The sequence below is a fragment of the Cupressus sempervirens genome, chromosome 3 (assembly GCF_028749045.1).
Source record: "Cupressus sempervirens isolate cs-2001-9-10 chromosome 3, ASM2874904v1, whole genome shotgun sequence".
Lineage (NCBI taxonomy): Eukaryota > Viridiplantae > Streptophyta > Pinopsida > Cupressales > Cupressaceae > Cupressus > Cupressus sempervirens.
Genome location: NC_143120.1, coordinates 557,679,186 through 557,700,142, shown reverse-complemented (window position 1 = coordinate 557,700,142; position 20,957 = coordinate 557,679,186). Strand labels below are relative to the sequence as shown.

The 20,957-nt window shown below is 34.2% G+C and overlaps 1 protein-coding gene across 2 annotated transcripts in view; it reads left to right on the top strand.

The window, feature by feature from the left end:
• The window catches only part of LOC149567641 (uncharacterized), a 68,699-nt gene extending 61,483 nt beyond the window's left edge, over positions 1 to 7,216 (top strand). The window contains exons 3-4 of one of the 2 annotated variants that reach the window (XM_089820895.1): positions 6,670 to 6,788; positions 6,931 to 7,216. In XM_089820895.1, coding sequence (XP_089677021.1) covers positions 6,670 to 6,784 — 115 coding nt within the window. In that variant the 3' untranslated portion in view covers positions 6,785 to 6,788; positions 6,931 to 7,216. The remainder of the gene's footprint in view (positions 1 to 6,669; positions 6,789 to 6,930) is intronic. The other variant, XM_089820894.1, reaches the window with a different exon arrangement.
• The last annotated feature ends 13,741 nt before the right edge of the window (positions 7,217 to 20,957 follow it).

Here is a 20,957-nt window from a genome sequence, read left to right as displayed (position 1 = left end):
TCAAACTCTTCAAACTTCATTTTGTGCAGAGGCCTTTAGAACTGTTATTTATATTCAGAATAGAAGCTGTCATTGAGAACTGAATAGCAAGACACCTGAGGAAGCATTTGTGTGAAAGAAACCAGATGTAAATCACCCAAGAATATTTGGATGTTCAGTTTACATACACATATCCAAAGATAAAATAACCAAGCTAGAACCTTCTAGTAAGAAAGGAATATCAATTAAAAAAGTGATATTTGGGATGTAGTACCTAGACCAAAAATAAAGTCAGTTGGCTCTTCTGAAGCTTACAGGATATATATAGCATAATACAAATCCATTTAATAAAGTAGGGATGTGATATTTGAAGAAGATATTGTCTTGAGAAAATCCAAGGGTAGTTTTGAGACATAAGGTGAAGATCAAGAACTTCCCCGAAACATGGAAGAAGACCATACTCCTAAGATTTAGAGGGAGGATCATGAACCTAAAGAAGATGACGAACAAGTAGATCCTACTGATGGGCCTAGAGTCGCTGTAGTAAATCGTAAAAGGCCTTTATGGGCAAGAAAATAATACAAGAGGCTGAAAATTTTGCAGCTCTTAAAGGGAAATAGAGGGAAAGTAAGAAAACACACAAGTTTTTTAGCTATGCTGCATTAATGAGTCAAATCATTAACTCAAAACCCGCTAGTGTTGAGGAAGTCACTAGTCAGGGAGTTTGGAAAGATGCAATGACTGAAGAGTACCAATCAATTAAAAAAAGTAATATTTGGGACTCAGTACCTAGACCAAAAAAAGAGTCAGCTGTCTCTTCTAAATGGCTCTTCAAAAATTAAACATGCTGCTGATGGAAGCATTGAGAAACACAAAGCTAGATATCTGGCTAGAGGATTCTCACAAAAAGAAGGGATTGATTATGAAGAAATCTTTGTTGTTCTTGCTCAATATACATCTATCAGAAACATCATTGCTATTGCTGCATCCAAAGGGTGGAAGATTCATCAAATGTATGTAAAACAATTTTCCTTAATTGTGTAATTGAAGAAGTATATTGTGAATGGCTGAGGGATTCATTATGCATGAAAAGGAAACTCATGTTTGCAAACTAAAGAACGCATTGTATGGACTCAAGCAGGCTCCACGAGCTTGGTATGAGAGGATTGAGTCCTATCTAATGAGCTTGGGTTTCTCCAAGAACGATGGAGACTCAAACTTGTACTTCAAAGTAATTATTGGGGAAACATTAATCCTAGTACTTTATGTTAATGATTTACATTTTATAGGCGAAGATCATCTTATTTTCAAATGTAAGCAGGAGTTAGCCTTTGAAATTTTGATGAATGATCTTGGATAATTTCACTATTTTTGGATAGAAGTATGGCAGAAATCTGACGAGATCATATTAAGTTAGAGAAAGTACACCATAGCCATACAAATGAGATAAACCCATGTTCACACCTATGTAAACAAATTTGCAGAAATTAAAAGAATAGACAAGTGATTCAGAATTAGCAATGGGGAAATTATTGGGTCCCTAATGTATTTGGTAAATACTTGAACATATTTTTGTTATGCAATAAATGTTCTTAGTCAATTTATGTGTGAATCGAGGCAAATACATGTAGTTACAGCAAAATATATTTCGAGATATCTACAAGGCACAATTGGATTTCGGCTCAGATATTTTGGTTACATTGGCAAGGATACACTGATTCTGATTGTGCAAGTTGCATTGTTTATAGAAAGAGCACCTCTGGTTGTTTCAATTTAGGCTCAGCTATGATTTCTTAGTTCAGCAAGAAACAATGTCTAGTTGCACAATGCTCCACAAAGCCGAATATATTGCAGCATGTATGTGTTGGAATTCTTTAAAATCAAAGATCTAGATGTACAATTAAAACTTTTCACAACTTAGTGAACCCATATCCATAAAACATTTTCATCATGCATGCATCTATTAGATCCTACAATCACTTAAACTTGTAGGTTACTGTTAAATCAACTTCACAGAAATGTAAACATGAAACATAACACATTTGACACAATGATTTAACGTGGAAACCCAATTTGGGAAAAACCACTAGTAACATGCTACTCATTCTCACTATTCTGAAGTGATGCCCTGTGAAAGGCCAATCCTATTAAAGGTTACAATGCATACTATTAAATGTGACTTGGTTAAAGGATTTCAACCACTCTGTTAGGAGTGAGCCTTGTTAGAGGACTTTAGATCATTCACTTGCAATGTCAACGAGTTAAAGGATTTACAAATGACTATTAAGTCAACCTTAATCTAAAGGATTTACCCTAGACTGATACAATGATTAGAAAGTAACATTAATGTTTGATCTGATAACAACTTACAACTCCATTTTGCAGATTATAGATCTCTGTTTCAATCCTCCATTCTACTTGGCTTTCACACACTTCAACTCTGATAGTTTGTTCACCCTTCATGCATCCATACCCTTAAGCGTTCTCGCTTTGCTTACCAATGCAATCTTTTCTCTTAGGTAACTGAATGAAGCAATACCCTAGACTCCTTGTCTTCCTTAGGTTCTCACACATGACAACCTTTGCTTCTGACCAACCATCTCTATAAAAAGAGAATTAAGATCTTTTATCATTCATCCTCTTTTGTCCATTTTAGGGTTAGGTTAGATTAGGTAGGATTCAATGAATCTACCCATCTTTTCATTTCATTCCCTTCTAGAAACTTCTTCTTCAATCTTCTTTGACTTCGCTTCAAAACGGTTCATCTTGAATTTTGTGCCACCAGCTCATCAAGCTTATCTTCTACATGATTCACACAATCCAAGAAATCAAACTTGTCGGCTCAGATTCATCGAATTCACGATCTTTCTCATAATGCTAACACTCGGCATGAACTTGCTTTTGATGCTCAGCACATACCATGTTGCTCAACATCCACTATCAAAATACTCGACACGAACTAAAGTTTACTAGTGCTCGACATCAACTAAACTGTACTCAGATAACACTGTATCACTCGGCTTATACTGAAATTGACTTTGCTTAGCTCCAACTGATTTTCCGCTCGGCTTACACTAACTTTGCTCAGCACCTACTGTGTAGATTGTTAAGCTTGACAGACATACTTCGTTTAACTTGTTCTTCTGAACTTAATCAGTGTATCCATCATTTGCAACCTTAAGTAGATTATTAATGCACTATAATATCATTGTCTTAACTAATCCTTGTACTCCTTTTCCATATCATAGCTCAACCTTTCGTCTAGGTGCTATTGTTACCTCATTTGATCAAATCCTCTTCATCAATCAAACAAATGATAGTATTCAAATCATCTAAGCAATTGTTTTACTAGAAAGTAGCAGGTTTGACATCAGTGACAAAACAATGATTGAAACACATATTCATACTTGTATCAGTCTGTTTTCAATAGTATGAGAACCCAAGTAGCAGTTTGGCTCTAAAGACTTCTTACAAGATTGTTTGGAAAACTCTCAAAGCCCACTTTCATTCACTATGATAATAAAAGATGTATAAAGATGTTTGTAAATCCTATGTTTCATGATAGAACAAAGCTTGTAGAGATCACGCATCACTATGTTAGAGACAAAGGAATGCCATTAAGTTAAGATACATCAGTACTGAAGAATAAACGACATGCATTCTCACCAAGCCTCTCTCAAAAATCAAGTTTGAGTGGAAGGTAATTGGGCTATTATAAATAGAGCCTCGTTTTGATAGGATTGAGGAGGGAATTAAGAATTTGGGCATATCATTTTGGAATGATATTACTCGTCCTTCATCAAACACTAGAGATGTTATCAGACATGACGTTAAAGCTAATAAAAATAAACATCATACAAAAAATTGGTTGGACACAACACAACATGAAATGTTAGTCTTATTGTGTAGTTAAAATCCTAATATAGAGATTGGGCAAACGTTGTTTGAAAGACCGAAGTCATATGATGTGAGGAAAAACAAAGTGTTTGAAACATATTGTCATTATCATATTGAATTTGATCTCCACTATCAGGATTTCAGAAAGTTTGTAGAATATTTTCAAGGTAAGCTTGGTATGGTAGAAAATGAAGCCCTGACTGAGATCCAAAATCTAACTCATTGATTTGTTCTTATATATGTTGTATATGTACTAATATATTATTCATTTAATTGAAAAATTCTTGATTTCCTTGCCTTTTTGATATGAATGTCTTTGTTCTTATATATGTTATCTTCATTGTGATGCGACAATCTCACAATGATAAGTCACTTGTACAATGTTATCTAACTCATTGATTTGTTCTTATATATGTTGTATATGTACTAATGTATTATTCATTTAATTGAAAGTTCTTGATTTCCTTGCATTTGTGATATGAATGTTTTTGTGAGGTGACAATCTCACAATGATAAGTCACTTGTACAATGTTATCTAACTCATTGATTTGTTCTTGTATATGTTATCTTCATTGTGAGGCGACAATCTCACAATGACGTTTGATGTCCATTACTTGTAGATTTATTGAAATTCATTATGGTGGATTCCATTGTTCAGTATCACATGAGGTGGTATCCAAAGAACATGCCATAGTGATAGATATCTAATGTTCAATATCACGTGAGGTGATATCTGAAGAACATGCCATAGTGATAGATATCTAATGTTCAATATCACATGAGGTGATATCCGAAGAACATGCCATAATGATAGATATTTAATGTTCAATATCACATGAGGTGATACTGATAACATATTATATGGAGAATTCATTCTGATGTTTATGGGGAACCATAATGATACGTTCAATATAATTTAACCTAATATGGAAGCCTCCGTAGCTAAGAGGGATTCTTGAAGTTAGCTTCAGGAGGCTTACATATCCAATTCACAGTGATGTCTCTTTAAATCCTTCTTACTCATTAATTGTGTAAATCATTTAATGACTATGATTTCACTTCTCTAACAATTATCATCAACAGTAACAGTCAAATCTGAACATTATTATCATACTGGCTGATTATTATAATAGAGATCAACATTAATCATCTATCTAGGATATCCTCTATTTGATCATTGTTTCTAATATCAAGCAAATATTGATAAAGTCATTATGCAATTAATGGCCTTAACAATCAGTCAACATAATGACAAATATAAGTCGATGGTATTAGACTCAAACTTTCGCTGTTCATAGTTAAAACATTAATTATAAGTGATAAATATAGTATCAATCATGTGCAACTCTTAATTACGTTGTTTGAAACCTCATACCACTCCAACGGAGGTATATATGTTGTGTCGATCCTATCATCAACATCACATTCAGAGAGACACTTTACATGTATATGAAGATACACAGCAACACATTATATAGTCTCAGATCAGTGTGAACAATTGCAGAGAAAACTTGTTCAAACACTCAGAAGATTGATCGATATTCTCAGACTACTATATTTGAAAACTCAGATAATCCAAAGGAGATCGAACCATAACTATTCTCAGATCAGATATTATGAATGCTCAGAAACATCTGAAAATATCAGATAATTGATCAAACGTGGACTGTGTTTTATCTGATTCAGATATTTGGTCAAGATGGCTTGTAGGTGGAACATTGTATATTGAATCAGAATGAAGAAGAACAAAATCAATTATCTATGAAGACCAGAAATTTTGAGATTATCAATGTTCCAATAAGTTGATATATTCTAATGCTTCTGCAAATTACTGATTCTTATAAGAAAGAAAATCATCTCCGAGTCAGAATTGCTTTGTGTGCAAATAAATAATGAGAAATTATCTATCTGCATAAGAAATTAATTTTGAAATTGCTGTAAGTCTGAAACTTTAACAGAGAGGAACAAAGACCAGTAACAAATCAAAACATATCAAATCAAATATTGTCAAAGAAATAAAGAACCAAGGGATCATCACAAATCACAGAAGTCAAACCACAACAAAGGAAGGAAGATATTCTACGCTCCACACCAATTTGGGCTATCATGCATCATCGATATCTCATACTCTGCATCATCATAGCTGATATTACACACCATTCATACCTTGTGTAAGCCTAAAAGGGGTATGCAATAATGTAGGTCATAGTGAGGAGAGAGAACTCAAGTGAACTGTCCTGAATCTCCAAGTTAACCAGGAAGGGGACATTGCAGATTTTTCTTGTTAAATTGGCCTCAAGCATTGTGTGCCATTAGCTCTATAGGGAAATTGGATTTCAATGCACTTTCAGCTGAACTATTTGTGGCTTTAGCCAATTTGGCTTTGGCTGCCCATAAGAAATTCCCCCTTCAATTTCGTGTTGCAAATCAATATCATCGTTGACACTTCATAAATCCATCTTGACTTTGGAAATGAATACAACAAACAAAAATAATTTAAATAAAAAAAGGCAGGTTTGCAAGTATGAACAAGTTCAAATAAAAGGCTCTTCAAAAAATAAAAATGAAAGAAAAATCATGAAGTCAAGAATTTGTTACATACCTTCTCCCTTTTCCTCTTTGTTTTGATTAACCTCTTGTCAATTTCAGAATTTTCTTGTCTGCTAACAGAAAAGCTAAAAATGATGAAATGCAAATAGAAATAATGAAATCACAGTGGGCAGTAGAGATATATAAGATTTTTATTTTATTTTATTTGTTTGGAGGCCTTGTGTTAAATATCAACTTGTGCAGGGATGTTAGGATGTCCCTCGGATGTTGGGAAGGCTTGGTATCCCCCTTGACATTCTTAACTGGGAGATGCATCTCCCAAAAATGGGGGGCACATATACCTGGGAAACACTGCTAAAATGGTCAGCGGGGTGTAATTTGACATCTGCTTTTCAATGTGCTTGGACAGTGATAATTTTATTTTATTTCTCAGTCACTGTGCACCATAGGAGCCTAGTTTCGTGGTTGTATTGACAGAAATTGAACTGTTTTTGGTTTCTGCAGGCTGTTGGAAGGTAGCATTAAGAAAGAAGGCGTTGGTGCTGAAAATGGTGGTATAGGTCTGGCTTCAATTCTTTCAACTTCATGAATATGTCCTCTTGGCTTTCTAATTTGGGCATAGCTTATGTAATTGAGGATCGTATCAAGGGAATGACAGATTAAGTGATAAATATGATCCCAAGTTGTTAACATTGCTGAAACCATATCATGCAATCAGGAATATTTTACACCACATTTGTTTGTGTTGTAGTCATGCATAAATAATAAATGCTGTTCTAGAAATTTACCATCTCTTTCTGTATCCCCTTGCTGATGCATATTTATGGTTTAGCATACATGAAAATTTACAGATTGAGGCTCCGTATGATCTGAACATGCCTATCTATAACAGTGTAATCTGAAGACTTACGAAGTCGGTGTAGTTGCAAATCCCATCTGCTGCTGATGATTCCTTGGGGCCTATTTACACAAAATGTTTGTCAAGTTGTGTAGTCTATATACCTCCATGTTTTACTTTACTTTTTGGAAAGTTCTATCTTAAAAATCCATATCTTGTTTTGAAAGAAAAAATTTAAATTATCTACCATTGAGCATTAAAATATACTTTCGTGCATGTTATAGAAATCAGGTGACCTAGTTTTTAAACTCTAAAATTCTAATATTAGTGGATTTGTCGGAAAAAAAACATTTCACCTAGTTTTAATCACTTTCACATCTGCACCCACAAATGTATACCACTTGCCCTGTAGATTGATGTCAATGGCTTTGTGCGAACACCTGTTGAATTCTATTACATGTGCATCATGATTCCACATTCTTGCCGATTGGACAATTTAGTGAGCCACATAATTTAAAGGTTGCTAAATTCAATAAAATTACGCCTAAAAATTAACCTTAAACAGTTTAACTTTTTCTGAAATACACTGATTTCAAAAAGCGATAAACCTGAGACAAATATCTCAGTGGGCAGTTCCACATAGAAACTAATCTATTATGGACTTAACAATACTTGCATCAATAGTTGACTAAATGCACTAATATGAGATATTGACATTGGTAGAAACTTATGATAAAGGAGATTTAGGTGTAGGAGCAACTACAACTTTAATGCTTCCTATTTTTTTTATCTAGAAGGTGACTTATGTGATGCAAGAAGAGAAATTGGAAATGAGCTCGCACATATTTGCATGAATGAACTCTATATTTAGGGGAATTTTAAGCCAATCTATGATAAGTTCCGAGAATCCCTTAATGAGGAATATTGTAGATATGTTTATGCGATTAATAATTACATCATAATAAGGAATAGTATTATTCTAGAATTGTTTATGATAACTAATAAACATGTCATAATTGTCGTAAGGATATCTATTGAGTTGGGTCTATACTAATGAACTTGCGAGCTTTGTAAGAATTTAAGAGCATCACTTCATAAAAAAAGGTAATTGCCTATAAAAATTAAGGTCAAAGTATTAGAGAGGCTTATCATTATGTGATATCTATTGAGTAGCTCATAGATTAGCAAGGAGTAAGCAATTAGCATACCAATAAAGGGCAAACAACGTAAGAAAGTGAGTCATGCAATTGAAATAAGAGTTTCGAGCATTCAAGTACTATGGAAAAGATTATGCTTGTAAGAAATTTACATAGAGGATGATGAGGATGATGATGCCAAGACCTCGGATGTCAATGTTGCATAAGAAACAATATTTAGTCAAAGAAGTTGGAGGTGTATAAGGTTATTGTAATGAGTGAAAGGGACTTCAACTTCATGGTCGGTGGCAATAGAACAAAGAATTTGTGTCACTTACCAATACCACTTCAAATAAGTTATTCATCCTCTTTAAAATTGTCAATGTATGATGCAATATTGATAGACCTCTTAAAATACTCCCGGTGCATTCATACATGTGCGCATGGTCATGTGTATAGTATCATTCCTAATGACAAAAATTTGATAATGGGTGGTAAGAGACCATATTCCTAAAGTGTGCTCATGCCCAATTGCATTGTTGTAGGTAGAAAGAAGGTGGTTTCATCTAGTTGTACATACTCAACAATTCAAATTGTGCCTCAAATGAAGACCAATGTATTATGGGATATATTTATGAGACTAATAGAATAATCCACTCTTATAATCGATGACACGAACATGACACACCCAAAAACACTCTTAACATTTTTCATAAGAGCTATTTTTTAAAGCTATTGTCTTCTCACTATTTGCATCAAACTAGGCACAAAAAAATCCGTATCATATCCAATTATCATTGGATACTAATCACAAGTATGATATGTTACAAGCTAGAGTAGTTGTTGCACCAAAAGATCAACATGTCAATGCCTAATAGAACCACTAGGCTTATAGAACACAAAAGGTGATTAAGCCATGTCACAAATTCCGAAGGGGAATGTTTGTAGTTAGTCCAACAATCCCCCCTTAACATTACCCAAGGAGATTTGAACTTGTGACCAAGCTTTGATACTGCCTGTTATAAGCTTGAGTTGTTGTTGCACCAAAAGATCGACTTGTCAATGCCTGATACAACCACTAGGCTTATAAAACACAGGAGGCGGTTAAACCATGTCAACCCCAAAGGTGAATTAAAACACAGGAGGCGGTTAAACCATGTCAACCCCAAAGGTGAATGTTAGTGTTTAGTCCAACACAATCTATATACTAGATACCAATTTCCTTTATAAGAGTTAATGTTTCACAAAATGCATTCACGTAAGTTCACAGTGACAATAGACGGGATAAAGATCAACAATATAATCTAGACTTGCAACCCTTTCCACTCCATTATATTACAATACTAGCTTATATATACCTCTATATATATTACGCCGAGGGTAATCGCTCTCGAGGCGCCTATTTTTATTTAATCCCAAAGTTATTTTAATCAAAGTTGGGATTTATGAAAATAAAAATAGGCACCTTGAGAACGAATACACTCGGCGTAATATATATAGAGGTATATAAAAGCTAGTGGCAGTTGTGGCGCAATAGGAAAAATATTTACTTTTTATTTTTTATTTTGACAAAGTTACTATAAAATTGTTAAATAATTTTTAATTAGAGTTGTATGAAGTTACTATAAAATTATGCTTCAAAATATTTTTTAAAATTTAATATAAGGAGTTTAATATAGATTAAAAATATATATTTTATTTTTGGGATATTGTAATGTAAAATGTTAGTCATACATAGATATATGGTTAGGGACAAAGTTACCATTATAGTTAATGTTAACCTTAGGGATAGAATTAGGGTTAGGGTTAGCATTAGGGTTAGGGTTGGAGTTAGGGTTAGGGTTTGAGCTATGGTTAAGGTTAGGGATAGAGTTATGGTTATGGTTATTGTTAGAGTTATGGTTAAGGTTCAAATTAGAGTTATGTTTATGGTTAAGGTTAGGGTTAGAGTTATGGTCATGGTTAAGGTTAGGGTTAGAGTTATGGTTATGGTCATGATTAGGGTTAGTGTTAGGGTTATAGTAAGGCTAAGGTTAGGGTTAGGGTTAAGGTTTGAGTCAAGGTTAGGGTTAGAGTTAGGGTTAGGGTTTGAGTTAGGATCAAAATTAAGGTTAGGGTTAGGGTTAGAGTCTAATTATGGTAGAGTCATATCCAAAGTAGAGTTATGCTCATGGTTAAGGCTAGGGTTAGAGTTATGCTTATAGTTAGGGTTAGGGATAGGGTTAGAGTCCAATTATGGTAGAGTTAGAATTAGGGTTAGAGTTAGGGGTAGAGTTATGTTTATGGTTAAGGTTAGGGTTAGAGTAATACTCATGGTTAAGGTTAGGGTTAGAGTTATCATTATGGTTATGGTTAGGGTTATAGTGGGGATAGGGTTAGGGTTAGGGTTTGAGTCAAATATTTTTTAAAATTTAATATAAGGAATTTAATTTAGATTTAAAAAAAATAAAAATTTAGTATATTGTAATGTAAAATGTTATAGTCATACATAGATATATGGTTAGGGACAAAGTTACCGTTACAGTTAATGTTAACCTTAGGGATAGAATTAGGGTTAAGGTTAGCATTAGGGTTAGGGTTGGAGTTAGGGTTAGGGTTTGAGCTATGGTTAAGGTCAAGGATAGAATTATGGTTATGGTTATAGTTAGAGTTATGGTTAAGGTTCAGATTAGAGTTATGTTTATGGTTAAGGTTAGGGTTAGAGTTATGGTCATGGTTAAGGTTAGGGTTAGAGTTATGGTTATGGTTATGATTAGGGTTAGGGTTATAGTAAGGCTAGGGTTAGGGCTTGAGTTAGGATCAAAATTAAGGTTAGGGTTAGGGTTAGTGTCCAATTATGGTAGAGTTAGATCTAGAGTTAGAGTTATGCTCATGGTTAAGGCTAGGGTTAGAGTTATGCTTATAGTTAGGGTTAGGGATAGGATTAGAGTCCAATTATGGTAGAGTTAGAATTAGGGTTAGAGTTAGGGGTAGAGTTATGTTTATGGTTAAGGTTAGGGTTAGAGTAATGCTTATGGTTAAGGTTAGGGTTAGAGTTATCATTATGGTTATAATTAGGGTTATAGTGGTGATAGGGTTAGGGTTAGGGTTAGGGTTTGAGTCAATTTTTAAAAAAAATTTAATATAAGGAGTTTAATTTAGATAAAAAAAAATATTTTATTTTTGGGATATTGTAATGTAAAATGTTAGTCATAGGTAGATATATGGTTAGGGACAAAGTTACCATTACATTTAATGTTAACCTTAGGGATAGAATTAGGGTTAGGGTTAGCATTAGGGTTAGGGTTGAAGTTAGGGTTAGGGTTTGAGCTATGGTTATGGTTATTGTTAGAGTTATGGTTAAGGTTCATATTAGAGTTATGTTTATGGTTAAGGTTAGGGTTAGAGTTATGGTCATGGTTAACATTAGGGTTAGAGTTAAATGATTATGGTTATGATTAGGGTTAGGGTTATAGTAACACTAGGATTAGGGTTAGGGTTAGGGTCTGAATCAAGGTTAAGGTTAGGGTTTGAGTCAAGATTAAAATTAAGGTTAGGGTTAGGGTTAGAGTCTAATTATGGTAGAGTCAGATCTAGAGTTAGAGTTATGCTCATGGTTAAGGTTAGGGTTAAAGTTATGCTTATAGTTAGGGTTAGAGTCCAATTATGGTAGAGTTAGAATTAGGATTAGAGTTAAGAGTAGAGTTATGTTTATGGTCAAGGTTAGGGTTAGAGTAATACTCATGGTTAAGGTTAGGGTTAGAGTTATGGTTATGGTTATGGTTAGGGTTATAGTGGGGATAGGGTTAGGGATTGAGTCAAGGTTAAGGTTAGAGTTATGGTTAGTGTTAAGGCTTGAGATAGGATTAAAGTTAGAGTTAGGGTTATGGTTAGAGTCCAATTATGATAGAGTTAGATTTAGGGTTAGAGTAAGGGGTAGAGTTATGTTTATGGTTAAGGTTAGCGTTAGTGTTAGGGTTAGGCTTAGAGTTAGAGTTAAGGTCAGGGTTAAGGTTAGAATTAGGGTTAGTGACAGTGTAAAGGTTAGGGTTAGGGTTAGAGTTAGAGTTAGGATTAAAATTAGGGTGAGGGATAGGGTTTGAATTAGAGTTAGGATTAGATTTAGGGTTATTGTTAGGGTTAAGGTTACAATTAGAGCTAGAGTCAGGGTGAGGGCTATACTTAGGGTTAGGGTTAGAGTTAGGGTTAGGTTTAGAATTAGAGTTAGAATTAGGATTAGGGTTAGGGTTAGAATTAGGGTTATAGATATAGTTAGGATTAGAGTTAGAGCTAGGGTTAGGGTAAGGGTAAGAATTAGGGTGAGGGTTAGAATTAGGGTTACAAATATAGTTAGGGTTAGCGTTATAAAAACATTTAGGGTTAGAGTTAGAGTTAGAGTTAGGGTTAGGGTTATATTTAGGGTTAGAAATAAGGTTAGGGTTAGAATTAGGGTTAGAGTTAGGGTTAGGGTTAGTGTTAGGGTTATGGTTAGCATTAGGGTTAGCATTAGGGTTAGGGTTACAATTAGAGTTAGCATTAAAATTAGAGGTAGTGATAGTGTTAGTGTTAGTATAAGAGTTAGAGTTAGAGTTAGATTTAGGGTTAGAACTGGGGACAAGATTAGGATTAGGGTTAGAATTAGAGTTAGAGTCCCAGTTCAAGTTAGTTAAAGTTAGAGATAGAGTTGGAGTTAGGGTTAGGGTTAGAGTTACCTAGTTAGATTTAGGGTTAGGGTTATAGTTAGGCTTGGGATTAGGATTTAATTAGGGTTAGGGTTGGAGTTAGAGTTATATATATTGTTAAGGTTAGGATTAGGGGTAGGTTTAGAGTTAGAGTCAGGGTTAAGGTTAATGTTAGGGTTAGGGTTACAATTAGAGTTAGAGTTAGAGGTATAGTTAGGGTTAGAATTAGGGATAGGGTTAGAATTAGAGATAAAGTTAGAGTTAGGGTAAGAGATAGAGATAGATTTAGGGTTAGAATTAGGGTTAGGATTAGAATGAGCATTAGCGTTAGAGTTAGAGTTAGGGTTAGAATTAGTGTTAGGGTTAGGGTTAGGGTGAGAATTAGAGTTATTGTTATAGTTAGAGTTAGGATTAGAGTTATAGTTAGGGTTAAAATTAGGTTAGGGTTAGGGCTAGAATTGGGATTAGAGCTAGAAGTAGGATTAGAGTTAGGGATATATAGGTTAGGGTTAGGGGTAGAATTAGAGCTACAGTTAGAGTTAGAGTTAGGATTAGGGTTAGGGTTAGAATTAGGGTTAGAGATTGAGTTAGAGTTAGGGTTAGGGTAAGGGTAAGAATTAGTGTTAGGGCTAGAATTAAAGTTACAAATAAAGCTAGGGTTAGAATTAGGGTTAGGGTTAGGGTTAGATTTAGAGTTAGGGTTTGAGCTAGAGTTAGAGTTAGAAGTAGAGTTAGAAGAAGGGTTAGATATAGAGTTAGGATCAGAATTAGGGTTAGGGTTAGCACAAGGGTTATAGTTAGAGTTAGGGTTGGCATTAGGGTCAGGGTTATAATTAATGTTAGTGTTAGCATTAGTGTTAGTGTTAGCATTAGGTCTAGAATTGAGGCTAGGGTTAGGGTTAGGGTTAGGGTTAGAATTAGAGTTAGAGTTAGGGATCAAGTCAGAGTTACAATTAAAATTGGAGATAGAGTTGGAGTTAGGGTTAGATTTGTTAGAGTAAATAATTAATTTATTAATTATTTATTCTATTACTTAAGCTTACTTAGGTAAATGCATTTATTTAATATTTTGTATTTAATGCATGTAGTGGTTAGTTGTTGACAACACGAGAGTCTGTTCCCTTCTAACATGTTCCACCTTTTGTGGATGTGTGCTAAGTTGTCATCCTTATTTTCTACCACCTTCTAGCTTGTTCTACAAGCTTCCTGGAGCTCTTTATATTCGGGCTCCCTCATTGTATTTTCATAACATAATCACTTCTTGTATATTGTAAATACATTTTCATTGTGTTTCAATATCTTGTGGTCTCTCATGTTCGTTTAGGGTTTTTCCCTTGCTCCATGCTCTTCCTCTCCTTGGCTTCTCTTTGACAGGTTTTCACATGCAGGTGATCTTGGGCGTCTTCGGAGTTGGCTTTCATCAACTCCAACATGGTATCAGAGCCTTCCTGCTACTGCTTGGTTGAAAATTTTTGAAGCCGTGATTTGAAGTCACAAACCCTAGTTTGTTTGTGCATTTTTTCTTCAAATCAGGGGATCGACAAATTTTTGGAGCACTTTTAGCCCAAACGGACATCACCATTGGATCCGGAAGGCCATTTGTAGTTAGGATTCATATAAAACTTGTCAAATTTGGAGACAGAGCTCCGGGAGGCAAAAAATTTTGCAGGCCCTGCCGTACCACTGTATGGACAATTTGCGCATTAAAAATTTTTAAAAATAAAAATAAAAAATAATTTGCGGGCGCACCACCCAGTGGCCACTGCGGGGCCACCTGCCCACCACTGCGCTCTGTCCTTCCTCCTCCGCAGCGCTCTACAGGTGGCGCCACCTAGTTTCCTCCGCTCCGCAGATGGTGACTTCGCCGCTGCTGATTTCTCCACTGCAGGTCTCCGTCGCTGACTTCTTCGCCGTAGGTCTCTGTTGTTGACTTCACCTCTACCGGTGTTCCTCCTGCGTGCCGCTTTGCTCTACGATCACTATCGCCCTCCTGCGGCCCCGCTATTTGTCAGCCACCTGCGTGGACATTTGGTCCAGTCAACTCCTGAGCAGCCAGTCCACGTGAGACACGTGGCAGGGTTGCCACGTGGGCCCTGCCATGTCAGCATTTTTCCACGTGGCATCTTTTTTTTGCGACGATGGCCACGTGGCCGTCAAATTTAATCACGGGTTTTGCTGACGTTAGCATGACATCGGCATGATGTCATAAGACCTTCTTGCACCTCTCCTAATTCTATTTTGAAGCTACTTGTGGTTTTTTGGCCATAACTTGAGCATACGGACGTATTTTCCCGATCCGAAAGAAGCGCCAAAAAGCTAGTTCCGAGACAGAGACATTAGTGCAGGTATTTTTAGGTTTTGATGCTTTTTTATTGCCTATTTTTTCAGTCAAAGTCCGAAGTTGTGTTTTTTACTCCGGCAAGCATATATTTTACATCCCATGCCTGTTTTTTGAAACTTTATAATTTTGGAAAGCTGGTTCTGTGTACTTTTAAAAAATGTAGTCCTTTTCTTTAGTTTTTGGCCCATGCTCTTTCTATCATAGTTTTGGCATTTTTGCTATATGGTGGATATTTTGAGTGTTTTAGGCCCGAGGATCATTTTCCTAGCATGGTTTCCTTTGTTTTAGGTTGTACTTTCTTTTGGATCAGCTTGTTTTCAGTTTTGATCATTGTAGCTATCATTTTGAAGCCCTTTTTTGTATCGCACTGAGATAAAGTGCCACTTTTGCATTCTGAGGGTCATGAACATTGTTTTGAGTCAGTTGTACTTGCACTATTTTCATAAAGCACCATGGGGGGGATAGTTGTTTGCTATTTTAGGCATTCTCCCTTTGTCAAGTGAGTGTCCTTTCCATGACATTAGCCCCATGCAAAGTCAGTTTGACCATGTCTTTATAGGTGTCTATACCTCTTTCCCTCTCTCGTCGTTCTTGGTTCATCTGTAGGAGACTTTGGCCCACTTTCTTAGTTGCCTGTCATCTCACCCCATCTGCATTAAGGGGGGGTTATGCTGTTGTTCTAATGCATCCGTGGTTCGATGGTTCGTTAGTGTGAACTATGTATTCAATGGTTGATCCTATACACAAGGCGATTGCAATGGCTGGCTACCTATGCATTTCGGTGAGATGGATCATCTACCATATAGACATGCTCGGTTCGTGCCTTCTTCTTCCATGGAGGTTCTTCAAATCAGCAGTTTGGCAGATTTTGTGGCTTCTTCATGCTTCAGTGATGCTCTTCATGATCACTCCTTGTTTCTGTTTTAGGGGACATTTCCCTAGTTGGAGGCTACTTCAGTTCTTCACTAGGTTCTTACCTCTTTTTGGGGAAGGGTTTTTCCCACGTGGTTTTTTCTCTTTCCCCGTTTTTAGAGTTTGCATTTTCTTTTGCATTGTTCATGGGTACCTAACATGGCCTCGTTGTCGGGACCCATTCTGCATTTCTTACTTCTGTGAGCTTAAGGCATTTCCCTAAGTTGCACTTAAAGGGGGGTGTTAGAGTAAATAATTAATTTATTAATTATTTATTCTATTACTTAAGCTTACTTAGGTAAATGCATTTATTTAATATTTTGTATTTAATGCATGTAGTGGTTAGTTGTTGACAAAACGGGAGTCTGTTCCTTTCTAGCATGTTCCACCTTTTGTGAATGTGTGCTGAGTTGTCATCCTTATCTTCTACCACCTTCTAGCTTGTTCTACAAGCTTCCTGGAGCTCTTTATATTCGGGCTCCCTCATTGTATTTTCATAACATAATCACTTCTTGTATATTGTAAATACATTTTCATTGTGTTTCAATATCTTGTGGTCTCTCATGTCCATTTAGGGTTTCTCCCTTGCTCCATGCTCTTCCTCTCTTTGGCTTCTCTTTGATAGGTTTTCGCATGCAGGTGATCTTGGGCGTCTTCGGAGTTGGCTTTCCTCAACTCCAATAAGACTTAGGGTTAGAGTTAGGGTTAGATTTAGGGTTAGAATTAGGGTTGGGGTTAAGATTAGAATTAGTGTTAGGGTTAGAGTTACATATAGTGTTAGGGTTAGGATTAGCATTATATATAGTGTTAGGGTTAGGATGAGAGGTAGGGTTAGGGTTAGTGTTAGGGTTAGGGTTATAATTAGAGTTAGAGTTATATTTATAGTTAGGGTTAGAGTTAGAGTTAGTGTTAGGTTTAGAATTAGGGGTAGGGTTAGGGTTAGAGATAGAGTTGGAGTTAGAGTTAGGGTTAGAGTTTGAATATGGGTTAAAATTAGGGTTAGGTTTAGGGTTAGAATTAGCGTTAGAGTTAGAATAATAGTTAGGATTAGGGTTATAGTAAGGCTTAGAGTTAGGGTTAGAATTAGGTATAGAGTTAGGGTTATAAAGAGTTAAGGTTAGGGTCAAGGGTAGAATTAGAGTTAGAGTTAGAGTCAGGGTTAGGGTTAGGGTTAGAGTTAGAGTTAGAGTTAGGATTTGTGTAATAATTGTGGTTAAAGTTATTTTTAGGTTATTAATCATATTATAGTTGATGTTGGTGTTATTATTACAATTTATCTTAGTGTTAGGGCAATTGTCAGGTTAAATTTTTATGTGGGTTAGTTCTATTATAGTGCCCATGATTAGTGCTATTATGATACAAGTTATTAATCTTTTTAATAATGTAATCCCTACCTCTCCCATCCTCTCCCTCCCTCCCTCTCTCTCCCACCCTCCCTCCCTCCCTCCCTCTCTCTCCCTACTCTCTAACTACACCTAGTAATATCTCCCCCTGTCTAAATACACCCTATAATCTCTCTTTGTCTCTAGTCTCTAGATATGCCCCCTAATCCCTCTCTATAATCTCTAGATAGACCCTCTTATCTCTCTCATCTTGTTCTCTAGATATACCTTCTAATCTCTCTCTCCCTCTATGGTCTCCAAATACACCTCCTAATCTCTCTCCCTGCTCTCTATATACAGCTCCTAATCTCTCTCTCTCTCTCTCTCTCTCTCTCTCTCTCTCTCTCTCTCTCTCTCTATATATATATATATATATATATATATATATATATATATATATATTTCCACTTATAAAAAAAATAATATTATTTCTAGTTTCTAGTACATATAGGGTTAGGTTAAGGTATATAATTTACTAAATGCTCAGTACAGTCATATATAGAGTAAGAGTTAGAGTTAGGATCTAAGGTTTACAATTTCATTTATACGATACTCAATGTTATGGTTAAGGTTAGTAAGTCGTTAAATGTTACACTAAAATAAGGGACATGGTTAAGGGAAGTATGAGATTTAGGTGTAGTGTTGGAGTATTTGGAGTACAACTATGGTCAAATTTAGGATATATGTTATACAAATGACTCAAATAGTGCAAACCTTTAAATTCATGAAAGGGAAATTATAAGTCCCAACACAACTATTTAGATGCTGTAAAAAGTGCAAAATAATATATAAGAATCAATTTTATGGAAATTATTTCTCGATGATAATGTGAGAACATTATATATTGTTGAATTTTTAATAATGCTAATGCAATTTTTATTGCAATGATTAAGAATTGTAATCAATAAATATACTTATCATTAAGGACATCCATTTAGACTTATGATTTTCTTTCTTAATTAACATATTTAGTAGCCACATCCATTAAAGAAATATTTTGTACAATAATAAATTTATTTTTTCTTGTTCTCTTCTTTGTGAAAGTTACATAGAACGATGGGGAAACAAAACTGCCATTACAACTAATTAGAAGTAAAATTCTAAAATTGGAGACAAGAATTAACCATATACAAAAAATAAAAATCTTTGTAATGGCGTAAATACATGTCACATTCTTCAATGATTAGGATTCTTTTGTGACCTTTGTTTGAACAATGATCATGAAAGACTTCTTTCATCATTGAGGGAAACCCATCCACTTTTGTAGATGTGTCAAATAAGAATTTTTATGCATCTTTCATATGCACTACTTCTATTTCCCCAACATAGTCAATTGGAAAGATTGCATTCTCCACAACTTTAATTATAGCTGTGCACATCTCTTTAATTATTTGTAGGCATTTGTCAAACTCGGTCTCAAAGAAATCATTTAAGTTTATTGAAGTAGTCAAGCTAGTATCAAATAATGTTTGATACTTTGTTCGAGGCATCCATAACTCAAATAGTAACCTGCAAACTTATAAACAAACATCAACATATAAAAATTATCAGAATAAAAAAGTATTCATAATTAACACAAATTCTTTCAAATAAATAATTTTTAAATAACATAAATAAAAATCAAAACTATTTCAAATGAAATAGTTAGATTGTAATGCTTGAAATATGGTGGCATTGTCTTCCACTTTTCAAACATTACAAACATAAACATTAATAAAAATATTTATATACTGTGAAAAATATTTAAATAAGACACATAATTAATCTAATTAAATAATGATAAAATATAAACTAAGTATATGATTTTTTTATTTTAATTTAATCATTAAATTTAATAGAATACAAATTTTATTGATAAGGAGAGCTTGCAATCCACATTAACGATAAAAATTAATTATGAAACATGAAAAACATAAATATTTTGAAACATGCAAATATAAAACTATTATGAAACATACAAATCTAAAACATAAAAATCAAAAGCATTTTGAAATATGAAAATCTAAAACTATTATGAAACATGCAAATATTATTCTAAATTGAAACATGCACATTAAAAATGTGCAAATGAAATGTATTATCAAATATCTAAATCAAATAGATTTTGATTCAATTTGAATTTTAAATCTAAATCAACCATGCAAGGCTAAACTATAACTAATTTTGAAATTAAATCTATATTTAAATCTAAATACATAACTAAATCTAAATCTAAATGCAAAAATAAATTAAAAATAGAAATCTCACATGCAAAAAATTACTCCAAAACTTTAATCTACAGGACTTCAAAAACTCTAATCCACTCCAATAATCTCCACCTCTTCCTCCCTGTAAAAGCACAAAATGAATATGAAATGTGGAGCATTTATTTTATAACCTATGAGAGACTCCTCATATCCCCCAATAGATGTCTTTTGACATTCCACGAATTTGTTTCAAATTCCCCCACTCCCCACAAAAAATAAACATGAATGTGCATGCAAAAATAAATTTAACAAAAAGAAAATAATTTATATTTAAAAATTTAATGAAATTATTTCAGCCCTATTTTTTTGGCCTTATTTTTTCGGGTTCTTTTTTTGGCCCCTTTTGTCAAGCCCTATTATTTTAGCATCTATTTGGCTTCATATGATTTTGGCCAGCTATTATTTGGAGAAATTTTCTATATTTTACAATCTAATAATGATAAAATACATACTAAATATATGATTCATGTACTTTAAATAAATCATTAACTTTAATAAAATATAAATTGTATTGATATGGTGACATTGTCATCCACATAAATGATAAAATTATACTTTGAAACATGCAAATGTAAAACTACTATAAAACATTCAAATCTAAAACATGCAAACTAAAACTTTTTTGAAATATGCAAATCTAAAACTAATATGAAACATGGAAATCTAAAACTAATTTGAAACATGCACTTTTAAAATATTCAAATGAAAAGTATTATTAAATATATAGCTCAAAAGATTTTGAATGCAAATCTAAATCTAAATCAAACATGCAAGACTAAACTATTAAATGTAAGCATAAACAATTTTGAATATAATTTTAGAAATCTAAAAGGAACTAATTGAAATTGAAATCTAAATCAAAGTAGAATATTATAACTAATTTTGAATTTGAATCTACGTTTACATCTAAATCTAAATAGAAAATAGAAATCTCACCAGCAAAAAAATTACTCCAAAACTTCAATCTATTCCTGTTCAAAAACTTCAATCTAATCCTCTAATAATCTCCACCCCT